This window comes from Kryptolebias marmoratus, linkage group LG20, assembly GCF_001649575.2.
Source record: "Kryptolebias marmoratus isolate JLee-2015 linkage group LG20, ASM164957v2, whole genome shotgun sequence".
Taxonomy (NCBI): domain Eukaryota; kingdom Metazoa; phylum Chordata; class Actinopteri; order Cyprinodontiformes; family Rivulidae; genus Kryptolebias; species Kryptolebias marmoratus.
In genome coordinates, this window is record NC_051449.1 from 9783656 (window position 1) to 9797319 (window position 13664).

The following is a 13664-nucleotide window of genomic DNA, read 5'->3' on the forward strand; positions in this document are numbered from 1 at the left end:
AGTTAAAAGGAGCTTTTCTTCTCTGCTTATTTACTTTAGCATTTTTTCCCCTCTTGATATCCTCAGGTTAATGGTAGGAAAAACACACAGGTACAGAAAAAGAAACGTTTTAGATCGACTTTCTGAGCATCTAAATGATTTTGCTCTCACATTAACTAAACAACATTGTATCACGCACCAGTAGACAGGGCAGAGATTTTTCAGCTGATGCCTTTTGTGTGCACACACTTACTTTTGGCAGAGAAGCTGAGACATAGACAGGACTTTTTCCATCAGTCACGATGCTGTTACTTTCTTTGGCTTCACTTTGATATTTGCTTTATGTGATAAACCTCAGCGATTTAAAGTTCTGTTTATATCCCTCTGCAGGGTTTGACCTCCTGTCTTTCACCAAAGAAGCATCACCATAAAAAAACAGCATTTCACATTTAATTCTATATTTTTGAATCAGGCACTACATTTTAATTTTTTTATACATTTATATATGTGTAAAATAGTTTGTGTTTTCCATACACACCAAGGCCACTTAAATTTTCACAACATGCTGCAAGTGACCTACATCGTCCGCCATCTGTTGGCATCCAGAGACAGGTGTGAGCGTGTCTCTCCTTCTTTGAGTGATTGATGACCGGTTTCTCTTCCATCTGTTTCTACCCTGTCATAGGTACTTGTTTTTTCTGCTGTAGCTGTCTTCCTCGAGAGAGAGAGAGAGAGAGAGAGAGAGAGAGAGAGAGAGAGAGAGAGAGCCTATAGAACTGAGAGAGAGAGAGAGAGAGAGAGAGAGAGAGAGAGAGAGAGAGAAACTCAGCTCAGTGTTGTGTGAAAATTACTGGAGATGTTGGACAACACAGTTTGGTTCTTGCCCACACAGGAAATAGATTAATGTGCAACCTGGAGCAGCGAGTTGGTAAATCTGACCCGACAGATGAATTCCTTCCATTCGCTCACTTTACTTAGCTTCATTGGTTGTGACACTCATGAGCCAAGACTCTAGAGTGAGTCAACTGATGTGAGGTGATTTCAGATTGGGTCACTGTGTCTGTGCTGCTGTTGTCAGAAGCATCGCAGTGGCTTAAAGCGCTCTTGAACCCTTCCTCGGTTTTGTTAATCAGTTTATGTGAACAGAACTTGAAAGAGAAGTTTATGAAGTTGTCGAAAAATTAATGCCGACATTCGTTTACACCACGTGAGCTGGCACACATTTCAGTTTATTGAATAAATTCTAGGTCTCCTATTTAAATTTTTTATGGAACATAGATTAAGGTCGTATTACACAAGCTCAGTTAAAATTGATTCCTTACTCTCTTGAGGGAGGTTATCAGAGGATGTTTTTGTCAGTGAGTAAGCATGATATAAATCATCTGTGTCACCCGTCTCTCCTTTCAGTGTGAAGGCTAAAAGTCTTACTGTAACTCCCCATAGCCTGCAGGCGTCCTCTTGTTTTCACTGACACTGAATGTTTCAAGCATTTGAAAGATAATAAAGGAATTTGGATTGCATCTAGGCTCTCAGTCACAGCTGCACACACACACAGAAACCCCCACACCTCCACTCCCCATGCTCCCCTCCCACACACACACAAACATATGCAAGCAAATCATCAAGAACTGCTTTTAGAGCCTTCAGGGACATTAAAATCTAAATAAAATAATAAAAAAAAGATATTATCCCAATTTAGAATTGACAAACAATGTATTTTTTATTATGCAAGACCACCTCACTGAAGTTGTGACCACCTATTACAAGTTAATTTAGTTGTGAATTGCATAAGAGCAGCAGAACAGGTCATTGAGAAGTTCCCTACTTGTCCAACGCAAGACGTACTGTGTATAGTGATCATTTTCACACCTAGCAAGCAAGTGATGGAGGTGGGATCAGCACTTAAAGGCTCTCAAATGTCCCATAACCCAACCATTGCCAAGCCCCCACTTCATACACTTGAACCCTGCTGACGCAGGCCGACCATTTACATTTAGGTGCACTGGCTCACTCTATTCTTAATACTGTATCTAGAAGAGAAGAGCAGGGAGCTGACTTTATAACAGTTAGAGGTCAGATTTTCTGAGCTGTTTACTTTTGCATATTAAAAGAATTATTGGTTGCGTGTTGATCAGAGGATCAGGATTTAGAATTTTTTTTGATTTCTTTTCATTCAAATTTATTCCCCTTTCTATAGACCTGGCAACATTTAAAAAAAAAATATCCTTATCTGTTTCACGGACGTTATTTGTACTTTTTTACCCCAAGGCGGTGTCTTGACGTGACTTATTTTTTAAATCACTGGAAGCTATGAGTTCCTTGGTAATAAATACATTGGGGGATTGCAATAATGCAGGCTTTGACCTCATTCAAAACCGCATCGATTCACTGAGCAACAAGATGGACAAGCTCATCAACATTCAAGAAAAGGTCCTCTATCGACTCGATGGAATGTCTCAGGAAATCGATGACATCGAACAAGACATGGAGCATTTGATGGTTGATAAGGAGGAGATCCATCTCCCACCCAAGATGGTGAATCAGACGCAGGTGATGGGGCGTGAGGTGAGGGAGATCTGCCAGGAGATGAGCACCATCATGTTGGTGGTGAACCAGCGGTCCGAGCAGCAGGCTCAGAAGCTGGAGGGGATGGAGAAACTGGTCCTAAGCATGCAGCAGGTCATCAGCTTCATCGGGGAGACCGTAAAGAGTTCAAAGATTATAAAGAGGCTGTTCAAAGGCCCAGCTGCTCGGAAGGCCAAATCTAAAGACAATAAAGGAAAGCAAGCTGCTAAGAAGAAATCATCCACAGATATGATAACTAAAACGCTTGACAAGGTGAGACAATTTTCATAAAGGAGTACTTAAGATGTCTGTTTCAACTGTGAAATGTTATTGATTTTACTGAAGTGTGGATTTATGATTTTAATGTCTCTAAGTTTTACCTGCTCACTCATCATCTTGTGTTTGTCAGGGTTGCTTATACGGTACCTCCTCGTTTCCAAATTGACTTTGAAAACTTAGATCTTGGTATCTTGTTTTTCTTGGCAGAACTTGTGGGAATGATCACATCACCAAAGCTGACCAACACTTTTGTTGCACATAAATGCATCCTTGTTTGCCATATAGTAAAGTGGAGAAACGGTCCATCACCACAGTGGACTTTGGCATGTTTACTTGACAACTGCTTTTTGAGAGTAAAGAAATTAGGAAACCTTATTTTTAGACGAGTTGCTACTGAACTGCAAAACTGGCATTTGTAGAAAGTCTCCATCTATCTCACGTTTATTGCTCTTGGCTGTCTTACTGTGGTGGATGCAACGTGGCCTCCTTGGCACGAGGCTTCGCGTGGGACTACTGGCATCACACGAGAGAGCCAGTATGAGGGAGAAATAAGAGAAGCTTGGTTTTCTTTTCTTTTTAATTAATTAATTTATTTATTTTTGAGTCCCCAGAATTTGTGGGGGTTTATCCCCTTTCCAGCTTACCATGTGTCAACAATTTATGATGAGTCAAATTTCCCTCTATTTCTTATTTGATCTTCGTTTCTCTCACTCACTCATGTTTCGGTGGGCGTGTTGAGCCAGCACTACTAGTCTTACCTTGTCCCAGAGTTCCTGTTACTACTGTGCCAGTTAGGGGAACCCGTTCAACTTCAAATAGCTGCAAATGAGTTGGAAAACAGGCATTGTTTAAAGTTAATGCTAAGTGATTCTTTCTCAGTTAACAAAATGTACTAAAATATACAGAGAGGTCCATTACTGTCAAAGAGTTATGCACACTCAAAGACATGTCTAACTGCCTTAGATTTCCAGTTTTGTCATGTCCAAATATACATCTCTTTATGTGGCACGGCAGCTACCCATGAATCTGATCTGAGTTTTCTGTCTTTATTATTTGATCATTGGGCAGACTATGATGGCTCTATAAAAAGGTCACTCAGTGCTACTTGGCAGCAGAGCCATTTTAACACTCCTATTACTTGCATGGGTGCAGAGGGTTTGTTTTTCTTTCAAGTAAGACATAAAAGTGAAGAACAAACTAATCAGAATAATTGTGACAGCATTATTTCATGTTAATAAAATGACTGAAACAGTGGAGTCGGCTTTTCTATCTTGATTTAAAACAAATTCACCTGAATTTAAAAAAATAACTTAAAGGGTTTCATCAGAATTGCTATTGATCTAGTTACTTCCTGGTTACTGATGATCATCCACCACTCTAAAGGCTTTATGGCTCATGTTTCAGTGAATTTTGGTTGCCGTCAGCGCTTCCCCACCCTTTTTTACCTTTATAGGTGGGAAATATTTAACATGTAACTCTTCTCTCCTCTACCCACACTCCCCAGTCACCCAATCAGTGATCTAAACCATCCTGCTGTCTCTAGGGTAATCACCGTGCTGAGAACTTGTCTTTCACTGTTTACCTCACAACAGCATTCATAACTGAGTGTGCGTCATCTCAGGTTCAACTCAGGCTTTTCCATCAGAACCTGATCGATGTGTGTTTAGTGAGTATCCTTGACTCAGATGGGAAATCTGAACAACAACCTCCAGTCCCTTGTAATATTTTCCACAGACGGTCAGCATTACATTCCACTGCTGAATGCGACAAGTGATAAGCTATAAATTCACCGTCCTGCTGCCGTCGATCCATCAGCCATGAATAAGCAAATGCATGCCATTTCCTAAGCTGATATCTGCGCGGTGGCGCGCAATAAGTGTGCCCATTTTGCAAGGGTTTGTCCTTTGCACCACCTTCTTTGTCATTTAGCAAAAATCTAACTCAATATTTTTGTAAATATGTACAATTTCTGTGTAGTGCATTAACACGTCTATTATGTTTTGTATCTTTTATGATAATTTTCACCATGCTGCTTGTAACGTCTGTGACTCTAACTTGATTCAAACATGCTTCTTTAATTTATATTCCTTTTATAAGCCTTTCCACCTTGTCTTTTTATCAGAAAACTACCTCTAACAAAGCCAGTAAAGGAAAACAGGAGGTAGCTCCTGCATGTGAGGCCAGTTCTCTGCAGCCCTCTCACAAGATAAAGCTCCGTGGACCAAAGCATTTCCTCCCATCCCGTAAATGTGGAAACTTTGTAGGTTTATTGTGCTCATAAACTGTATACGAGAACTTGTCTTTTTTATTCATGTTGTCTTTGTCAGTGTGCTTTTGCATCTTTGACTGTGCTGGCTGCAGCCTCACTCTTCATGCCATGAGGCTAAACATTGTCTTTATTTTGTGAATACTGTTGTTTTGACTTTACTAACAAACCTTCCACCAAAAAACCCCATGCAATGCCAGGATTCATTGTAGTCACTGCGGCAGGAAGAAAAAGGGGAGGAAAACCAAAAAGAAGCAGTTTTATGGTTGAGGGACTGAACTGAATTGTTTGTTTCACACAAAAATAAACCCAGCATCAATCAGCAACATTTTAGTGGATAAAATTTCTTTAGAAATATACACACATTTTCAAGTTTACTGGTTTCACTGTTTTCATTCTGTATTTCCCAGATAAAAGATCACAAAGGCAAAGATGGGACAGAAAAGACCAGTTTGAGCCAGAAGAGTCTTAAAGCTCAGAAGAAGATGAAACCTCCAGATGCAGGTACTGAAATCAGCTGTAGTATTTTTTTTTATTTTACAAACTTTTGGGTTTTTTGCATTTAAATTTGTATGGCATGTAAACATGTAAACTAATAGACTGATTTCTCCTGGATACTTTCTCAGTTACGTTAAAAATAAGTTCAGAAGTTTTTAGTCAAATATTTGTCGACCTTGTGAAATTTCTGGCTTTTTAATATTTAGAAAAGCTCTAAAAATGCTTAATTTTTTTAAAGCAGTGGGAGCCTAGTATTTAATTCTGTGTGATCATCCTGTAGATAATGTCTCCCTAAAGAAGCAGGCTTTGCTTCTTGAAGAGGTGCAGACACTAAACAGAGAAAATGCAGCAAAATCAGCTCACCGGCTCTCCTCTCTGGATCTGGAGGCTGGGGTACCCCCCAAAGATCAACAACCTGAGGTCCCTGCTTGCAGCCTGGTGGATTACCTGCATGAAGATTCCCAAGTTGCTGTGGCTGAAAAGCAAGAGGTTACAGAGGCAGTTGGCAAGGAGCAGACTGACGATGAGAAGCCCAAGGGAAAAGCAGCGGTGTCCGACAAAGAAATCAAGCCTGTTGAAGAGACTACAGTGGACAAGAAAGAGGAAAAAGAAAAGCTTGAAGTTCCAGAGGTAACAAAAGGAGAGATTATTTCAGCCTCTGAAGAATTAGAGGAAGTCACAAAGGTCTCGGCTTCCCACAGAGATGAAGAAGAAGTGATTACTACCAGGTATAATTAAACTAATTATAATTAGTTTAATTCCTTCCTCTGCTGCAGAAATCAGAACAAGTACAATGTAGTCAAAATAAAATTTATCCAAGAAGAAATGCATTACATAAGAATTTCTTGTTTTATTGCTGTACATTTTAGGATTTTGGTAAATATTTTTTGAAAAAGTTATTATATTATATTATATTATATTATATTATATTATATTATATTATATTATATTATATTATATTATATTATATTATGATGTTAATTGTCAAATGCACAACAAATCAAAGGAATATTACTCTCATTTTTCTTCACTGATGTTTTAATTCAGCCTCTGTAATGCATAAAACATATGAGGCAGAAAGTTTAGCATTAATCCTGGCTGATCATAAATACTAGTCATGTTACAGAGACCTATAATCTCTCAAGAGTTTGACAAATTTTAAACAAATTAAATTTTAAACAAATTATTTTTTTGATTTTCCTCAGACTTGCTAAAATACACTTAAATCTACAGGTACAAAATAAAAAACGATTTAACCCGAATTATCTTGAATTCACAGCGAAGGGCAGAAAGATGCTACACCATGTGCAGAGATGGAGCAGGACCAAATCACTGTAACCCAGGAGAACCAGGAGGACAAAGAAGTGGAGCAGGAGAAAGATGACAATGAGGACTATGAGCAGAAGCCTCTGTCTGAGGACTGGGCCATATTCAGGGCAGATGGAGTGGAAATCCAGCTTAACCTGAAAGAAAGAATAGAGAATGTAACAAAGGAATTCAATGCAGAAAATGGAGTCCAAACTGTGGATGAAGATGATGATGATGATGATACTGAAAAGTTTTTTATTGGTGAGAAAAACATTTTGTGTTTTTTCATAAAGAGAGTTGTGCAAGTAAAAAAAATAAAACAACAAAAAAGAAAGGTTGTTAAAAGAGTGCTGTACTGGGAACAGTTACACTCCAAAGTTATCTTTTACCATCATTTGGTTTTAGAAAATTTGAAATTAGGAATGTTTAAATGATTCTGTACTAGTCTTGTTTCACATATCAGTGTCTGCAATGAAAAACTTTAATGCTTAGGAAATTTTGGCTAAAGATTATTATTTCTAAATAAAGAAAATTACCAAATATAGTAAAGTCCAAAAAGCTTTCAGTAACATGTAGAACTTTGAAACAACTACAGAACAAAACAAAACCAAATATACTTTTATGTAATGAAAACAAAACAAATAAAGACAAAAAAATAAAATAAAAGCAGAACTGATTTATCAGTACGTTTTTGATGCAATTTTACATGTATTCAAAACTTTTAATTAATTGCATTTTTTTGCATTTATTTGCATTTATTCTGATGTCTAATGATTGAATCCCAACAATTTGCAAAAACGTATCTTTATTGAATATGACAGAAGATTTAATTGTGATTAATTGTTTGTGGATTACAAACTGAACAATCTAAAGTAATGTAGTAAAGCCCAGTTTCTTCTTGACATTTGAACCCAGGATATCTACTTTAAGGACCTCTGACCTTCATACGTGGGGCCCCTAAACAACCAGTTGACCTAATGGTGCCCACTCCTCTTCAACACATAGTTAATGTTCATTACATCACATTTGTACAGTATATAATATCCCAACTCGACCATGTCAGTACAGTCTAAAAAGCCTCACAGCAGCTGATCATTAGTGAAACTTGTGTGTTCACACATTCTTGTCTCTCGTTCCTACTTCAGACACAACTCCTCCTCCGGAAGCTCCTTTTAATCATCGCATTGTGTCGGCTAAGCCAAACCAGATCAGGAACTTTTACACCATCAACTGGCAGGAAATCCTTGGCGGGTGAGTGACGCATTTTTTTTTTCTCTACTTGAGTACAAAACAAATGAAAACTTTTGAATTAAAAAAAAAATCTTTTTCACTTAAAATAAACAGTTTTTAAATCCTCATTAAAGCTTTACGTAACCCCTCCACCCCCACCCCCTCTTCAATGATCCATAACTTCAGAGTCACGGCAGTTATTTTTACTTTGGGACTGACTGGCATGTGAAACTGTATCCTCGGAGCCAGCTGGTAGCTTATCACGACGTGTTAATCCAAGTCTTCAAAGAAGAGACGCAGGGACAGCTCAGATTTATTGAAATAACAGATTAAGCACAACACTTTCCAGAAGCATCTCTGTCTGAAGGAAGATCAGTGATTTATGATGAAAAAAAACCCCACTATGCTATGTCTTATTTGCAATGAGGCCTATTTTGCACTGATAGATTCACAGACTGTCTTTCTGCACCCACAGAAAGTAACTTCTTGTCTGTTCCTCTCTTTTAGGGGTCGTTTTGGCCAGGTCCACAAGTGTGTTGAAAACTCCTCAGGTCTCACTTTGGCAGCAAAGGTCATTAAAGCTCGGAATCAGAAAGAAAAGGTACAGAATCTGGGATACGTTGTCATGACAGTCTATTTAAATAGATGCCATGAGAACTAAGTCACACATGATATAGAAAGCTGGGGCCCTGCTAGAATTTTTAGTACTTACTAGAACGCCGGAAGGCCACTCTTGGAACAGAAGCAAAGGGAATACTTTTAACTAAGGTGACAAGTTACTGACCTAGAAGGGAAGATGCAAGCTCTCCGATAGCAGACAACAGCTGACATCTCTCTTTTTGTCTGTGCGTGCTTGCCTGTCTGTGTGTGTCCTGCGTTTGTGTGTTTGTGTCTGCATCTGCATCTTTCTCCACCCGTGTTTCTGATAGGATGTGGTGAAGAACGAGATCCAGGTCATGAATAATCTGGACCATGCCAACCTGATCCAGCTCTATGCAGCTTACGAGTCAAGAAATGACATCATCCTTGTACTCGAATAGTACGATCCTCTCTTTAGATTCTTAGCACATGTAGTTAATCTAATGATACTTTTTATTTAATCTAATTAGAATATGTATTTATAGAAAATAAGTCATAACTCTAAAATGAAAATCTGTAGACTTCTGGTTGTTTGCGTAATTTATTTGATCTATTTGTCTTTGTTATTAGTGTTGGAGGAGGGGAACTGTTTGACAGGATTATTGATGAAAACTACACATTAATGGAGCTGGACGCTGTGGTGTTCATGAGGCAGATCTGTGAGGGCCTGCAGTACATGCACAAAATGTCTGTCCTGCATCTGGACTTAAAGGTAACTGAAATACACAACGGGTGCTGGTCAGAATATTGCTATGTTTGAACTGTAGAAGCAAAATTGAGAGTATTTTTAAAATAAAGTTTCTTTAAACAAGATGAGCACATCTTTTGGAGAGGAATATTAGAAAGAAAAATCAGACAAGTAAAGAAACACATGGCAATAAAAGACAACAGAAAATAGCAAAGGTAACAAAGCTAAAAGAAAGAAGACCACCTTGTTTCTAAAATCATTGATTAACAAGACTGACATTTTTGAAACTGTTAAGACACTTTATGAATGTAGTACTTATATAATACTTATATAAATAAACTTAGTAATTGTATATGTGCTAACAAACAAAACCTTCCACAAGGCATCAACCAATATCAAACAACCCAGAGGTGCTCAATAAATGAAAACAGAAAAAAAATCAATGCCACATTTTTCCTTTCTAAATAAATCCCTTACTTCCTAGTATAATGCTCCATGGAAAATAAAACAAAAACTTAGATCTTTAGACCTCTACTTTTATGATTTTTTCCCCTCTTTTTGCCTGACACTTTTCTTCAATTTTAATACAACATTCGGAGTATAAGAAAAAAAATTGTATTTAATTTATTTCAGAAATTTTAAGTTCCAAGTTGTTAATAACCAGAACTGTAACTGTACTTGTCTGCAGAATGTTTAAACTAGATTGGAATTAAAAACAGTTTGTTTTAATGCTTCACTCACTTTAACTTTGTTTGTAAAGTTAAATAATCTTGTTTTACAGCCAGAAAACATCCTGTGTGTGAGCAGAGTCACAAATAAAATTAAGATCATTGACTTTGGACTTGCCAGGATGTAAGTATCTGTCATTTGCTTCTGTTTTATTGATGTTTCATTGATTGATATTATCTTAAAAATGTCAGGTCACTGATAGAAACTGCCTTAATTTAACATTTTAGATACAAACCAAGGGAGAAACTGAAGGTAAATTTTGGAACTCCAGAGTTTCTTGCCCCAGAGGTTGTCAACTTTGACTATGTGTCTTTCAACACTGATATGTGGAGTCTTGGTGTCATCACCTACATGCTGTAAGTAAAAACACACACATGCATGTAGAACTAACCATCAATTATGACTAATTTTTTTGTCTCCTTTTCCTGTTAGTCTGAGTGGACTGTGTCCCTTCCTCGGTGATGATGAAAGTCAGACTCTGAACAACATTTTGGCCTGTCAGTGGAACTTAGATGAACAAGAGTTTGTAGATACATCGGAAGAAGCCAAAGACTTTATACGAAGACTCCTCGTTGCAAATAAAAGGTTGCTGAATTCTGTCTCTGTCTGTAAGGTCTCAGTTATTGGTAATATCTGAGATGATAAGAACGTAAAATCAGTGTTTTGTGTCTGTCATCAGTTGGAGGATGGGCGCGTGTGAGGCGTTGAGGCACCCTTGGCTTTCCGACCCCATTCTTCATCATCGTCTTTTTACAAAGGTAGAACACTGTGACTGAAAATCTTGAGCAGCTTTATAATCTAACTTTAGAAACATTTTTAGTTGCCACCCAAACCAAATTTTCTAATATTCTATGGATTTACTTTTGCATAAATACCACAATAAGTAAAATATGGAGCTAATGTTCACAAAACTGGCAACAAAGCAACCTAAATTGAACGTCATTGTCTTTTGCATCCATTAGAATGAATATTTACTGAATATTCTTAGCTGTTTATATATGTATATATATTTATTTTACAGAAAACTATGTGCAGATCACGAAGATCATCATGTGTGCCTCTTCCTGACAGTTAAGGTAAGTTTGGACGCATCAGCGTATTACTCAGACAATTTAAACTGAAAGGCTATCAGATTATCCACAAGGGGGAAGCATGTCTCAAATTTTGTGTCGAGCAGCATTAGAACAGACATGGACATACATGGACCTCCATAAGTTAAACTTCTTAATGTCTCTTTGTAGACCTCGAGGTAGATGAGACGACTCCAGCTGTGGCTACTTGGACCAACTCCTCTGTCTATGCAAATCTCTCAAATCTCCTGAATTCTTGTTTGTGCACCTGAGACATGGACTGAAATTTGGGTTTCCTCTGACATGTTACCCATCCTGTTGTGTTAATATGGCTGCTGGAAATCAGGCATAGTTTACTTTATTAGTGACTTGCTCTGCATTGTCACAGAAAAACAAACAAACAAACAAACAAAAAAACATCTTGTAACTCTAAACAGCCCAGTTAACCTGCCTTTTAGGTCTGAAACTATGACAAGGATCTGTGGTAGTGTTGTATTTCAGCTTTTTACTAGATTTAAACTTGGAATGAATGGTGAATGGCTAAGTATCTAAACAAACACCTAATTTGTGTGCCATTTGTACTTTCACTGAACATGCACATTTTACTCGTTTTGCTTAATTTTAAATATTCACAACCCTTTTTCAACTCTAAACAAAAAAAAAACTGCTGTTTTTTTAATGTTCCCTGAGAATAGATATGTGTTTAGACAAGGTTCTTTGCTGCTATTATATGAAGGTTATAAAAAGACTCATATTCATATTTCATTGTAAAAGTAGCTATCTGTGTGGGATTTCTCCTATCTATAAATATTCCTTTTAGGTTGTAAATATATGCGGAACTATTGATTTAAATTAAGATGTGATCCATAAAAACACTGTGTTGTCTGTGTTGTTTGCATGAACTGGATGTAAATTGTGTGGCTTGTGTCAGAAGAAGTAGTACGTGCACTTTCTAATGTTATTTATTCAAACACAAATAATTCACAAAGATGCTCTGGTGGACAGATTTGTACGGCTGCTTCTTGTCATCTTTCCCAGCAAAGAAAACATATTTGACTTTAAAAAGGCACTTCAGCAGTGAAGTATATGTCTTATCGGCAAATTGTGTTATCATTTCTGTTGCATGACTGTAGCTAGCTATGTGTTTGATCTCTCTTTTTTAAACTGTACTGAATTATTTAGCTGATATACTGCTTGTATCACGCTGGCTGCATATTTCCAACACTTTTAGATGCTTTGTCCACATTAAATGCCTTCTGTGAAGGTCCACTCACTGAAAATAATCTACCTATTGTTTAAGTTGTTAGATATGCATTTATGTAGTGAGAGTTTACCTTGGTGATGAATGTTTAGTTGATTGTTGAAACACTGAGTGCTTGTAGAAGTTGTCCTCACTGAATGATAAAAAAAAATTCAGCATGTATTTGTGAAGTGTGTATGAACCCAATAAACTGAAACTGTCTTAAAGAGTTTGTTTGCTTTTACTCATTTTCTATATATATATATATTTTTTTTTTTCACAAAAATGTATACTATATTATGGGCAATATATAAAAATACATTTTGATTTAATATGTGTTGTGAATATGGCACATTTTCTCATGTTATTTTTCCAAATTAGCCAAGTTTTGTTCACTTAATGATAATAATGAAAAAATAAAATCAGATGAAAGTGCACTCAAAATAAAAAAAAGAGATACAGTGAAGTGTTTATATCGAAATGTTATAAATTTTGGTGTCAGTTTGTATTCCTGATATTTAATCTTTAAAAAACTCAACACACAGTAATGCAGTAGTTCTCAAACTGTTCCTAAACTGTTGCAGGTGGAACGGATGTTTAGAGATTTTTGTAACTCAGTTTTTTTTCTTTTGTTACACAAACAAAAAAACCACTCCTAGCTGATCAAATGGCACATGACCCAAATAGAAGTGATGATGAGTGGAAAGAGAAGAGTTTTATCTGTTTTTCATGAAGAAATGTCACCGAACAACATGGTAAAGTGATAATAATCGATGTGGGGAAAATTCTATCTATCTATCTATCTATCTATCTATCTATCTATCTATCTATCTATCTATCTATCTATCTATCTATCTATCTATCTATCTATCTATCTATCNCAGAACTCCATCAGGACCACTTTTCTGTCAGCTGCGCTGGAAACTGAGACATAAGCTCCGCCCCTCTCCCTCCCCCCGCACCTATCTATCTATCTATCTATCTATCTATCTATCTATCTATCTATCTATCTATCTATCTATCTATCTATCTATCTATCTATCTATCTATCATATAAATTCACATTTTTTAATGATCACAATAAACTACAAAGGCAAAATAGTAATAAAAAATTAAAACATTCAGTTTTATATTCAGTTATTATTATTATTTTTAAATTAACGATTAACAATT

General features: G+C 36.8%; 1 protein-coding gene across 1 annotated transcript; it reads left to right on the forward strand.

The window, feature by feature from the left end:
* The first annotated feature begins 1923 nt into the window (after positions 1–1923).
* Positions 1924–12720, forward strand: mylk4a (myosin light chain kinase family, member 4a). Its single transcript, XM_017422367.3, has 14 exons — positions 1924–2817; positions 5500–5593; positions 5868–6315; positions 6867–7156; positions 8041–8146; positions 8633–8726; positions 9055–9164; positions 9335–9476; positions 10234–10304; positions 10409–10537; positions 10614–10766; positions 10861–10939; positions 11203–11257; positions 11423–12720. The coding sequence occupies exons 1-13, from the start codon at positions 2290–2292 to the stop codon at positions 11254–11256; spliced, it is 2298 nt and encodes a 765-aa protein (XP_017277856.1). The 5' UTR covers positions 1924–2289; the 3' UTR covers position 11257; positions 11423–12720.
* Positions 12721–13664: the final 944 nt, after the last annotated feature.

Bases quoted from the DNA above. Each gene is read 5' to 3' on its own strand.
- mylk4a (XM_017422367.3), top strand. From the start codon at position 2,290: ATGAGTTCCTTGGTAATAAATACATTGGGGGATTGCAATAATGCAGGC. The intron at 10,538-10,613 runs GTAAGTAAAAAC...TTTTCCTGTTAG, and splicing joins GGTGTCATCACCTACATGCT to TCTGAGTGGACTGTGTCCCT. The intron at 10,767-10,860 runs GTTGCTGAATTC...GTCTGTCATCAG, and splicing joins CTCCTCGTTGCAAATAAAAG to TTGGAGGATGGGCGCGTGTG.